The sequence below is a fragment of the Lagenorhynchus albirostris genome, chromosome 15 (genome assembly GCF_949774975.1).
Source record: "Lagenorhynchus albirostris chromosome 15, mLagAlb1.1, whole genome shotgun sequence".
Taxonomy (NCBI): Eukaryota; Metazoa; Chordata; class Mammalia; order Artiodactyla; family Delphinidae; genus Lagenorhynchus; species Lagenorhynchus albirostris.
This window is the reverse complement of record NC_083109.1, coordinates 76,089,376-76,101,957: the sequence shown is the minus strand read 5'-3', so window position 1 is coordinate 76,101,957 and position 12,582 is coordinate 76,089,376. Positions and strand designations below refer to the sequence as shown.

Here is a 12,582-nt window from a genome sequence, read left to right as displayed (position 1 = left end):
AGCCTCAGGGGCTGCTTCTTCTCTTCTTTCATCTCCTCCTCCTCCCCCCTCCAAGCCCGAAAAGCAAACCCCACAACTGCTCCAGCATCCTCCTTCCCTTCCTCCACCTCCCTTCTCCACCTCTTCCAGTTTCGCCCTCTCCCCTCCTAATTATTTCATTATTATGCTTCCCTCTCTGGGGGGTCTCGTCCCTCTCAGGTCGCTTGGAAGCCTTGGCCTCCCCTGGATGCATTTCTTAAAAATTTTGGAGCCAGGGAGTGAGTTTTCTCTGAGGCGTGTGTGAGAGGCGTCGGGGGTGTTTTCCTGCGCGAGGGGCGGGTGAAGTTCATTGCCCCCACTTTCCCGCGACCTTTTCGGGCCCGATTTGGAGTCGAGGGGGGGCAGGCGTTTTCGGGGGGCGGGGGGCGCGGCGGAGAATGGCCGCGGGGAGGGCTCCCCGGAGCCTCCTAGTCTCTTGATCAAAGCATTCCGCTATTCTGATTTATTGCCTGCTTGGTGAGTTTTTTTTTTTTTTTTTTCTCCCCTCTAAAGGAGACCTGTGTGTTCAGCCATTACTTTGCTCGGCGCTGCTCACAGGAATCTCCGACCCTCGGTGCTGTGGGCAGCCCCGCACTTGGGCTCCTCGCCTCTCGCCCTCGCTCCCGTCCCTCCTCCCTCTCTCCGCCCCTTCCCCCTTTTCTTTCTCCGCTCTTTCTTCCCCTCTCACCCTTCTTTCGGCCGCCGTCTCCCCCGCGCCCTCCTCGGGGCGGAGGGAAGCCGAGAAGGGGGAGGGAGGGATTGGTGTCAATTTTTTTGTGCGGCCGCGGCCGGAGCCTGTGGCGGGCAGGCGGCGAGCGGGGAGACCCCGGCGAAGCAGAGCCATGGATGGCCCGACGCGGGGCCATGGACTCCGCAAAAAGCGGCGGTCGCGGTCTCAGCGAGACCGGGAGAGGCGCTCCCGGGGCGGACTGGGGGCCGGCGCGGCCGGCGGCGGCGGGGCCGGCCGGACCCGGGCGCCCTCGTTCGCCTCGTCGTCGGGCTCCGACAAGGAAGACAATGGGAAGCCCCCGTCCTCCGCCCCGTCCCGGCCCAGACCCCCGCGGAGGAAGCGGAGAGAGTCCACCTCAGCCGAAGAGGACATCATTGATGGATTTGCCATGACCAGCTTTGTCACTTTTGAAGCGCTGGAGGTAAGGGGGACCCCCCTCCCCCCGGTTTCCCTTTATAGGCACGACCCCCCCCTCCGCCGGCTGCGCCCGGCTCTGCTGCCTCCCCCGCCGCGCTCCGGTCGGTCTGGCTGTCTGTCTGTCTAGGCTGAGGTCTTATTGTTGCGGGGGGGGGGAGCTGGGGGCGCGGGCAGACAGGCAGCAGGAGGGAATCGACAAGCCGTGCCTGGTCTCCAGGTTTCCTCGTTCTCTCTCGCCTTCCCCCTGCGCCCCCTCCCTGCACCCCCTCCACAGCAGATGGGCAGAAAGAAAGGGGTTCAGGCATCACAACAATGCGCCCCCCTCCACGGAGAGCTCTGCCCCTACTCCTTCCTCCTCTCCCTCCCCAATCATGGCTTCTTGGCTGGTGGAAGTCTCTGCTGGGTTTGGGGCGCCTGTGGACGGTTCTCTGTGTGCTTTCTACAGAGCCATATGTCCCTGTGTGTGTGTTTGTATAGACCATTCCTGGGTGTCCTCGGGACCAGAGACTGATGGGGTTTTGTGGTTCTTTGCCCCCCTTCCCCTGCCTCCTTTTTTCTTTTCATTTCTTTTTTCTTTCTTTCCTTTTTTTTTTTTTTCTTTTTTTTTGGTGAAGCTGGGGAAGGGGGCGTTTTCTCCTGGTTGGGAGAAAGGAGGGAGGAGGGGAGGGAAGAGAGGAAAGGATGGAATATCTTTCTGTATTCCGTACAGGGCTCTATTACAGAAAGGGTTAATTGTAATATTATCTGTACACATACATATGCACATGTGTGTGTACATGAGCAATTCGGTTAAAGGACAGAAAAATGTACAATAGAGAGCACTAGTGGGAGGAAAGAATAAAATCCTAGCGGGTATCTGAAGGGCTTGTCACCCAATTGTCCCTCTCCTTTTCCTTTTTTTTTTGAGTTTTCTTTTTTTTATCTTTCTGATTGGCTTTGTGTGTGTGTATATCTCTGTGTGTCTTTCTTTATTCTTTGGGCACCTGCAGCATTGATTTCCAAATGCACGTTTTTCTGCCAGCTAAAGGGCTCCTTGGGGGTGGTGATGGGGGGCCGGTAGGAGGAGATTGTCCAGGGGTCAGAGGGAAACTCTCTTTACCTGGATGGATCTGATTTGGTGCTGGCATGGGTCACTGGCCTGTATAAAAGTAACCCCCTTTTTTCTCCTCCACCACCAACACGCCACACATACAGAGCGCTTTGAGACTCTGCAGAGTTGGTCCGGCTTTCTTAAGAACAAAACCAAGATAGGAGTTGGTTTCTAGCCTTTTCTGCACCTGATGCGATGGTTTGAGGTTCCTGAAAGAAACTTTTCCTTTTCCCTTTGGTTTTTGCTGTTATTATGGTATTGTTTGCAATGCTCAGACGTAAGCTTTGTTAATGACAGCTTAAGTCTCACATGCGGTAACTGTACAGGTTTAGAGGTTTAGACGGCTGGTTCTGTGTGTGTGTTTGGGTGTCAAGTTTAAATATTTTTAAAAAGGAAGCCTTCCTGTTAGGGTTGTTCTTTTCTGTTTAAACTGCTTTTTGGTTGGGCTGCTGGTGGTGATGGTGGTGGATGGTGGCTAGTGGCTGGGGAGGAAGGGAGGGTGGTGGTATTGGTGGCCATAGATTCTGATGTTAGTGATTGAATCAGTTGTCCTTGGGTTCTAGAACTGGTGGTTTATTGGCTAAAATGGATCTTACGGAGTTCTTTTGAGTGTTGAGGCTCACCACTTGTTAGGATAATTCTAACTGTGGCTTCAACTTTGCCAAGGTGGGAGGGGACTGTACAGTGTGACCTCTTTCTCTCTGTCTCTCTTTTGCTTTAAAATAGGAATTGAAATGTCAATACGTGTCCTAGTACATGAATTAGAAAACGCTGCCTAGGATTTGGTTGCTATCAATGGATGGTTTAGGACAGTATTTGTAAGAGCTGCTTATAAGTGGTTTTGCTTCCTGCATGGTTATCCTGCTCTGCTGTGTGGCCCTTCTCAGTAAGCAAGAGGGGCCTCCAGATTCCCATGAACATTTTTGAAGACCAAGTAAAGATAAATATAATTTATGCAGTTGTTTTTGATTGTTCTACTTTTAATAAATATTTGACTGGGCTTGTGATATATATGTCTATCCATCTGGCTTTTGTGGGAAAATGTGCCCATTCTAGTTTCTTTTGGGTGTAAAAAAAATTTTTAATTTTTAAAGGCCAAGTTTGAAATGTACCATTAATACCATTCCTTTCCTTGCTGTGATTATTTTTCTGCTACTTTTCCAGATTCAAAACCCAGGTTACTTCGGTTACCTGAATATTACACTACCTTCATATCTGAATATCATTTGAATATCTTTGTGTGGGTATAAAGGTCTAACTTTTTAAAAAGTTTCTTTAAAACTTTATAGAAAATTTAAACATATACAGAAGTACAGAGAACAGTATAGCAGTCCCCAGTGTACTGATACACCACCACCAGGTTCAACAGTTGCCAACTCATGTCTCATCTTTATGCCATCTACTCATTCTCTCCTCCTAGATGTGATGTGAGAAATTGGTATGTATTTTTTAAGTGGTAATGACTCAAAAAAACACAAAAAACCCACCCAAACCGATAGTACCATTATCACACCTAGGTTAATTAACAACAGTTCCCTAATATCATCAAATATCCGGTCAGTGTTCACATTTAGGCATCCTAATTTTTGTAGGAAAGCTGTAAATACACTTCTGAGGTTAAAAACACACAGTGGGGAATAAAAATCATCATGTATGTCTGGTTCTCTGGGAAAAGGTAGAACTGTTTGCTGCTTATCACGTTTGTGTCCATGCTGGATGGTCAGACATATGTGTGTGGTGATCATTAAAATAAAACCTCTGGTGTCCCACTGTACTCAGTTTGGAAGATTTACTGAACTATCACTAAGAAATGTGAGAGCTTATTAGGAAACAGGCAACTAAACTATGAACTTGGACAGAAATGTATGTTACAGGAGTGCTTGTAAATGTTAAGAATTATTAGAGATTCTAAGAGTTATCCTAAATACATACTGTGTTTTTGTGTGTAGAAATGAAATCAGTTGTCACCACGTGTCATCAAGGTTGCTGCTAGTATGATACTGTGATTAGAAACTAGAAATACTGGCTTGCACAGCTTGGCTTTTAAGCTGATGTGGGTTCAGAGCAGTAGCTAGCTAACTGTCGAGTGTATACTTTGGGTGTTAATGGACACATCATTTGACGCCTATGGTTTTGTCTAGAGTAGCTCATTTTGACTTCCCTTTTAAGAAGAGGCTCCTAACTCATAATGAAATGTCCTGATAAAATTGTTCCAGACTAACTGTGGTTTTACTTACAGTACTGGAGGCAAAATAAGAAACTTGTCTAATGAGAATCTACATTTTTATGTTGATTTATTTTTCACTACTGTTGGTTCTTATTTAAAATGAAAGCTTTGGATGGGGTTTGAGAAGTCCCACACTTTATATGCAGTGAAACTGGCAGAGGTAGTTTCGTATTCTGCAGGGACACTTGTCTTGAGTAATTGTGCCCTGAAGTTCAAGTATGTGATTGTGAAGAGCCTCATGATAGAAGATAAGAGGGTAAGTGAGGAGGCGAAAGTTGAACATGGTGTTCTTTTCATTATGCATTTGAGAAGCAGAATTACCATTTGGTATGGTATTGTTTATTTGAATATTCTTTGAATACAAGTGAATATCCCCAGATATCAAGCCTCATTAAAAAGTGGTTTCCAGCAAACAAAGTATAAATGGGAATGTTGGGGTTCTAGTAACTGTCAGCATGCCCAGATGTGCCAGATAATATTACCTTTCTGTCGTTATTTGCATTTCTTTCTGTGTAGTCTTGATTAGGAAGCCATGTGAGCACTATGACTGAAAATTTGCAAATTCATTATTTTCCCCCTCACTCGGCTGCTGTGTACTGGGTTCTTAGGGCAGCCTCCTTTTGTACAACTGACCAAGGGAAGCGAAGATGAAATTGTGGGATTAGCAGGTAGGAGGCTAGTTGGAGCTTTGCAGGCTGGTGAAAATGAAGGAATACTCATTTCTGGTGGGTGGAGGATCAAACGAAGACTTTCATGTGGTCTTCATTTCCTATGTGTTTCAGGGCTTACCCACACATTGGTAGCGTAAATAGGCTGTACAGAATTTGATGTGCTTGTAACGTGCCAGGTTTGTAGGCTATAATAATTTACTATGGTCAAGTCTCACTTATTCCGTTGTTTAAAAAACATTAATCGTTTTCCTTGTATCAGTCAGCAAATATTCATGGAGTGTTTGATATGTGCAAGATACTAGAAAGAGTACAGACACCTAAAGTATATATAGTGTCTTGAAGGAGTGTGCAGTTTAGTTGAAAAATGAAGTCCAGCACCTATAAAATGATTTTGAAACAGGCACTTGAATGCCTAATACCAGCTAAGTGCAATAGGCTTTCAGAGAAGGGATAGTGAGATAGGCTGAAGTGTTTGAGAAGGCTTCCTGGAGAATATGGGGCCTAGAAGGTTGAAGTGATTTGGATAGACACGGAGGGAGTGTGGGGGGGTGGGCATTCTAAAAAGAGGGAATGGTGAAGAAGGCACAGAAACAAGATGGGTGATTAGGTTTTGCGGGCAAGGAAGTGCTGGTGGAAATGAGAACAAAATTGTGTAAGAAAGAGTGCTTGTTCGGGAGTCGGGAGACCAGTGGAGACCCACACTCCAGGCTTGGCTGTCCTAACTAGTTGAGTGACCTTGGGAAGGCACTCTTTAAAGCCTCATTTTCTTTTTCCACAAGTTGAGAGGTTTAGAGTAGTTTTAGAGCAAAGGTACCCAAGCTGGAATGGAACATAGTTCTGTGGACGTTCATAGGTTGTGTTCCAGACCAAAAAAATGTGATCTACTCTCAGATAGTTTTGGAACTTGATGGGCTAGACAAAATTAAATGGGTGATTTGTTCTGCCCAGGTTAGAAGTCTTTTGTAATGTGTATATGAGTTTTGAATATTAGAGAAGGAGAAGTGATGCGCCTTATTTCATAATTTATAAGACCACAGGGCACTTTTTCATTCTTGGCATTATAATTCATAATCTATAATCCAGTATGGGAAATGCTGGAAAAGATTTCAATGGTCCCTTCCAGATCTTGGCACTTGATAGTCTCTGAGTCTAGGGTGAGTGGGCTGATGATAGACAACTTGGAAAACCAGGCACAGAAGTTTGGAGTCAGAGTAGAGGCTGCTGCTTAAGTAGGAGTGGCAAGGGGAGTGTGAGATGTAAATAATGATGATTAGTCCACTTTTCCTTCTGCTCCCTTTTCCTGCCTGGTGTCAGCCCTTCATTGATTGTTAACAACCCCACACATGAGGTGAATATTGGTGAGTGATCTCATTAATAGTTCTTTCATTGGGATAGCAGCCCAATTCTGATGCTACCAAGCTGCCTTCCAGCCAGAGTGAGTTTTATCCTATCTTGGTTCCTTCTGGTTTCCTGTACTGCTGATTTTTAGCAAGCTGGCAAAGAAGGCTGGATGAGAAAGGAGGTTGACACTGATGTTAAAATAAAGGCTTCAAATTATCTGCCTTTTGCTCGCTTATGTATGATGTGTTCATTCAAGAAAGGTCAGAACCCTTCATCTGCTGTTACACAGCAAGTGAAAACTATGGAGCTATGTTTTTGTTACATTTTTCGCTTTCTATCTTGGGAAGTTTGGGATGGGACTGTGGAGTAAATGGGTCAGTTCCAGCATTTCACTTCAGACAATTTGCATAGCTTTAGGATCTGAGAAGTTCCTAAGTGGTGAGAAAGTCTACAGGAAAAAAAAAAGGACTGTGAATGTGCTTGGTTATGAATTCAAGTATATTACTTTGCTTACTGAATTTCAGTATTTCACCGAACAAGGCAGAGCATCACTCCAGGAGTATTTATGGGAGATGAGGACGAAGATGGCGGTGTGGTGATTCCGCATGCCTGTGTTAGTAGTTGGGATGAACTACTTTAGATCTTGTTTGGAAGTAGGCAGGGTATACATGAATTAGTAAATTTAAAAACTGAATCACAAAGTTAATGTTTACCCTTTCATCCTTTTTGAGAGTGTTTTCCTCTAGCTTTCACCATTGAAAAAGGGTTAAAAAAGACAGGGCATTCAACATGATTCCAGGAGATTCAAGGAGCATTGAGGGTGTTAAAGAGATTCTAACTATACAACAGTTCTATATGCTGTCAAAAATAACTGGTGATTTGAGAGAATGTGAGAATGTGAGGATTAGAAATAAGGTCCCCAAGCCAAGAAAAATAAGAGTTGAGGGCAGCTGTTAAAGAATAATTTAGGTTCCACTTGCTAAATTTGGAAGCCTTTGGACATAAGGTCCAAAGGCTTGGACATAAGGCATATGTCCAAAGGCTTTGGACATAAGGTCAATTGCACTTTTTGATGGAGGGAGTGTGTGTGTGTGTGCACGCACGCAGAGGGTGGATGGTGGGTTAGTTTTTACATTTTATTTTACCCCTATGCTGTAATATACTAACATATTAAGTGTAGCCTAACTTTGTAAAAGTGCCTCATACTATTTTTTTTTCTCAAGAAACAACACTTTTTTCAGGGTTAGGATTAAACCCAATATTTTGTTGATATAGGAAAAAGACCTTGGTAATGGGATAGCAGCTGTTCATTTGAGAAAGTTCTGGAAAAAAATCAGATTAAAAAACTCTCAAATAATTGAAGTTTGGAAGAGCAGGAAGGGAATTAATTTGGCGAAACCCAAGACAGGAGAGGATCAAAACCAGTTTAGGGACATTTAGCTGGGTCAGAACAGTTTTTCTTATATAATGTGTACCTGTTCAATGAATAGATGAATGCAGATTTTTTTTTTTCTAGAAGTGGGGCATAGAATTTAAGGCTGGTGAGACCCTAAATTTGCATTTCTTCTTCCAGATCTGAACTGTGTTCTTACTTCATTTCTTCTAACAAGCCTGCAGGGTAGGGGGTATGCAGTCAGTACCTATCTTGTAAGGTCACAAAGAATAGATCCTTTTTATGCTGTTAGTGACTGAGGAGGGGAGGGGTAGATTTAACTTAGTCTGGCTTCCTTTGCTTGCTTAGGAAGAGACTAGGCAAGTACAGCCTTCTTTGTGTCATTCCTTTTCAGTCTCTGATTCCATCTTTTGCAAGGGGACTTGTAGCCTGAAATCATTTGTATTGCTGCCGTCTTTCTAGGTTTTTATTTCATATACTAGTGCATGTGTCAGTCTCATCCTAGGATCCAGTAGACTCCCCACCACCCACTGCCCGCCTACCTCCTTCTCTCCCTCCCTCCCAACTTCCTTCCCCCTTTCCTCTTCTCTTCCTTTACTGAGATAGAGTTATCAAAATTACGAATTTTGAAAGGCAGTGGATTTAGGAAGTTCTGAATGAAATGTAGAGCTTTAAATTACAAACCTTCATTATTTGAACATTGACAGTCTGTTTGAGGGACTCTGAAGGTAGCCCCATGAGGATAAATTGCTTGCCTCAGTTTTCTGGGCTGTATCAGCTCATCATTTCTGATTTCTCATTCATTTGTGAGCTCTGGTTAGAGTTTGCCTGAATAAATACCACAAATGACCAAGTACATACAAATATTTTGTCGTTTTGGCTTGCCACTCTACCATGTAGTGCCATATCTCTGGGCCCTGGAAAACCCAAGTGCGCGGACATATGGCATTTGGACATAAGTAAAATGGAGTCACAAGAGGAGGAGGGAAAGCCCACAGTTTGTAAGTAAAGGAAAATGGCTAATGCAGGTTGGGATTCATTTTTGACAGAAAGCCTTCAAAGTGCAGGTACTGTGTGGTTGTTATTAACTGAAGCATTTTGAAATGACCTGGGTTAGATATAGAAACACAGCCTGTGAAGACAAAATGCGACTCTTGGTTATATGGGTGAAATGTGATACCTTTAGACTGAATCTGGGACAGGATTTAAGTCAATGCCAGGGTCAAGTTGTGATGATTCCTGAGGGATGTCAGGGATGTTGTTTTCCTTGTCTCCACACCTACCTTCCCGTGTAGTACAACCCACCAACTTCATTTTACATTTCTGCAAAGTTTCTCATGGCAGTGATATTTTAGAGCTTGAAAAGAGGAATTAAGAGAGTCTAGTATTGCACTGATTTCTCGATAGTTATAGTGAAGTAGACTTTTTTTTTTTTGGTTGTTTGCTAGGGTCTCTGTTCAGTTATGCTTACTGGCTAAAGGTTGCTGGCTAAAGGTGATTTAGTGAATAGTTTTCCATAGTTAGAAACTAAGTAAGAGGAAAAAAAAAACAACCCTAAGGAAATAAAGATGTAGATGGAACAGTAGTTGAACATTAGAACATCACTTGTTTTCCAGCCACATACTAGAAATTCCAGTGTTCCACCCATTCTCTCTGTACATGTTCAGTTGGCAAAAATAATGAAGGTCCTGGATTGTGCTGTTCTAAGAAATGATCTTATATAGTTCAAGTGAAATTATACTTTCACTGAGGCAAAAGGGGAAACAAGCATTTGGTTTTGTGCGTTGCTACATATTACAAAGTTTGCTCCTTTCTCATTTGTTAGGCTGATCAGTTTGATTATTTGTGAAAATTACAGTTTTGAGATTAATGTGCATAGCTACATCTTCAGGGGGTGTTATCCTAAAGTTAGGACCTCAGCTTTTTCAGAGCAGTCTTTTGATCCATTTCAGTTCAGCTATTGTTGGTTGATGTGCTTTCTAAGCCAGAGCAGCATTAGAGGCACAGTTGTTATCTTGAGAAATGCTGTAGTTCTACCTCTCATTTTGCAAATGAAAACACAGCCTAGAGGGGTTAATTGTCCTGCTTAAGATCACACTGGGAGTTAGAGGCTCTCAGTGTTATCCAGTGAAACTAGGAGACTGCTTTTCCTCAGTACTTGGATTTCTAAGGATTGAGAACATTGGAAGGTAAAAAAAAAATAATAATAATAATAACTGCAAATGAGGATGATCAACCATGATTGTAAAGATTCCCATTTTTTCCAAGAAATGTTCTGATTATTACCCAGTATCTTTCCCCCAGTGTACAATTGGCCTTTCTCTGCAGGTCCATTAGTCTTTTTTAACACCCCCCCTCCCCTCCATAGTGAGGATGTAAAAGAAAAAATAAATATTAGGGTGATGATATGAGGGTTTCTTATCCTTGAATAACCGATGGAAAGATAAAATAATTATTTGAATGTAAGATGATCTTAATGTGGCCCACTTAAAATTTTAACGTAATTTTTTGGATAGAATATTTTTCTTCAGCCTGGCAATTCAGAGAGACTCAGAGCAACTTACTAAAGTTGGTAGCAGAACATTTGAAACAAGTGAACTTTGGAATCTGGTTGAGTTGAAGGCTCAACCAAACTTTTCTTCTGAAGAAGAAAGACTCAAAATATTAAATCCACATGATGTGTTGGCTAAGGCATCTCGCCTGTTTATTGCTGAACCAGAATTTATAACAACTGTTTGTCATGTGTATATATTTATAGCCATTCATACAATGAAAAGAAGTTTTCATGAGATTGTAATAACATATCAAGATGGATGTAATTAAAACAGAAGCAGATTGACACCCTGAATTAAATGCAAACCATAAACCAGGATACCTGAGCATTGGTACCTTACATATTTGCTGCAGGGGGCAGTCAGTCAAATATGCAAATAAAAAGACATTGATGAATTTCCCTGGGTGTGTATGTTGTGGTTGCAGAGAACCCAACTATTTTATTAATCTTTTATCAAGCATTGTTTAGATTGCAGCAACAATGGAATGTATTAATTTGGCAGACCAAATAGCTTAGGACCAGAAAGTAGGAAATAATAAGGGGAACACATGATTGATATACTGTACTATAAATAACACATACAACTGACAGAGGGGCTGAGTAATCTTTAGATCTGTGCTTAATGTCACTGATGGAGTTGTTAAACCAGGATGTTTGAGTTGAACTTCAGTCAGAGAGGCTGCCTCCCATTTAAAATGCAGGTCTATCTCTAGTTATACCCTGGACTGATGTGTTGACAAAATTGGTGTAAATCAAATTTTTGTGAATTGGGTGAACACGCCAGGGGAATCTTACTGTGAAAAAATATGATTAAAAAAAAAAATCAAGTATGGTACTCCTCCTGTCTGCATAGAAGCTTGGATTTTGTTACAGTGAGTCTCTTTAGATGGGCATTGCTTTTCCTGAGACACTTTTCTGCATGTGTTCCCCGTGCTCCTGGAAGAAAGTGACTGTGAGGTTTGCATTTTCTGTACAGGTTTCATACCTCACTTGGTCGGTGCTTCCAGGAATAATTGGTGGTGATTTGAATAAGCCCACATCATTCAGATTTCAGAGGTTGGTTTTCAAGTGTGTGCTAAGGAGGGCTTGCAGCTATGAATATGGAGTATGATTTCCATATCTGTTCCATTGGGAAGTCCAGGCATGTCATAACCACTTCAGAGCCATGATTGGAGACACCCTAGCTATAATTTTTCTATATGACAGTTCACTTTTAAAATTGTAAAGATGCCAAATGCAGGACTGTATTGTTATTAGGGAAGTCTGTGACATCTGTTATATCTTGTTAACCAGGGGAGGAAAATGCCTTAATCAAAACATCTAATTATGCCCTCTCAACTGATGAAAGATCTTTTGCTAAATTTTTGGAATTGGCCTTAATGGAAGAAGCTGGCCTCTACAGGAACTGTGAAGTAAATTTACTCTTTTTATTTGAAAAATACTTATCGCTAACCATGGTGACATAAGGGTATTTTAATTTTATCAAATTGCTCTTGTGCTGTGTGTTGAAGTAGATATTTCCAGAAGTTGTCTAAGCCAGCATGAAGGTTTTGCTTTTGTCCTCCCTCTCACCCTCATAGCATGTGAGGCCCCAGAGGCAGTTTGTACTTGCAGATGTGAGCCTAGGAAGATACTTGGTGGCTAACAGCCACCTGGAGAGGGAGCAAATGATCATTACAGGTGAGAAGCTGGGGGATAATTCAGCCTGTGTGCTGGGAGGTGTGATTTCATACCTGAGTGTTAAAACCTTCCCTGTTAGACAGTTGTGTTGTTTTAAAATTAGTTTTATTAGTCTAATATAGAAGTGGCCCAGATTGTTCCAGGTCATCTTCAGTTGAAGGAATATAACTGTTTTTAAGCACTGAATATATAGTGTGATTCCAGAAATATTTCCTGTGTTTAAAAGTAGTTTCATGTAATACCTGAAAGTACCAAAAACTGTGTTTAATTCAGCATATCTACAACACTTCTCGCTTCCTTGATCACTTTATAAAAATTGTTAAATTTTTTGGCAATGTATTTTGGATCATGCATACTTTAAACTTGTCCAGTAAAGCCATCCTTTATCTGTATTTCAACCCAGAACTAATTTTATCTGCAGCAATTTTGTTTCCAGAATCACAGATAACAATAGTAATAGT

General features: G+C 42.3%; 1 protein-coding gene across 3 annotated transcripts in view; it reads left to right on the top strand.

Moving 5' to 3' along the window:
- The first annotated feature begins 541 nt into the window (after positions 1–541).
- The window catches only part of AUTS2 (activator of transcription and developmental regulator AUTS2), a 1,123,105-nt gene continuing 1,111,064 nt past the window's right edge, over positions 542–12,582 (top strand). For all 3 annotated transcript variants that reach the window (XM_060122925.1, XM_060122924.1, XM_060122923.1), the window contains exon 1: positions 542–1,169. In XM_060122925.1, the coding sequence (XP_059978908.1) occupies positions 861–1,169 (309 nt within the window). In that variant the 5' untranslated portion in view covers positions 542–860. The remainder of the gene's footprint in view (positions 1,170–12,582) is intronic.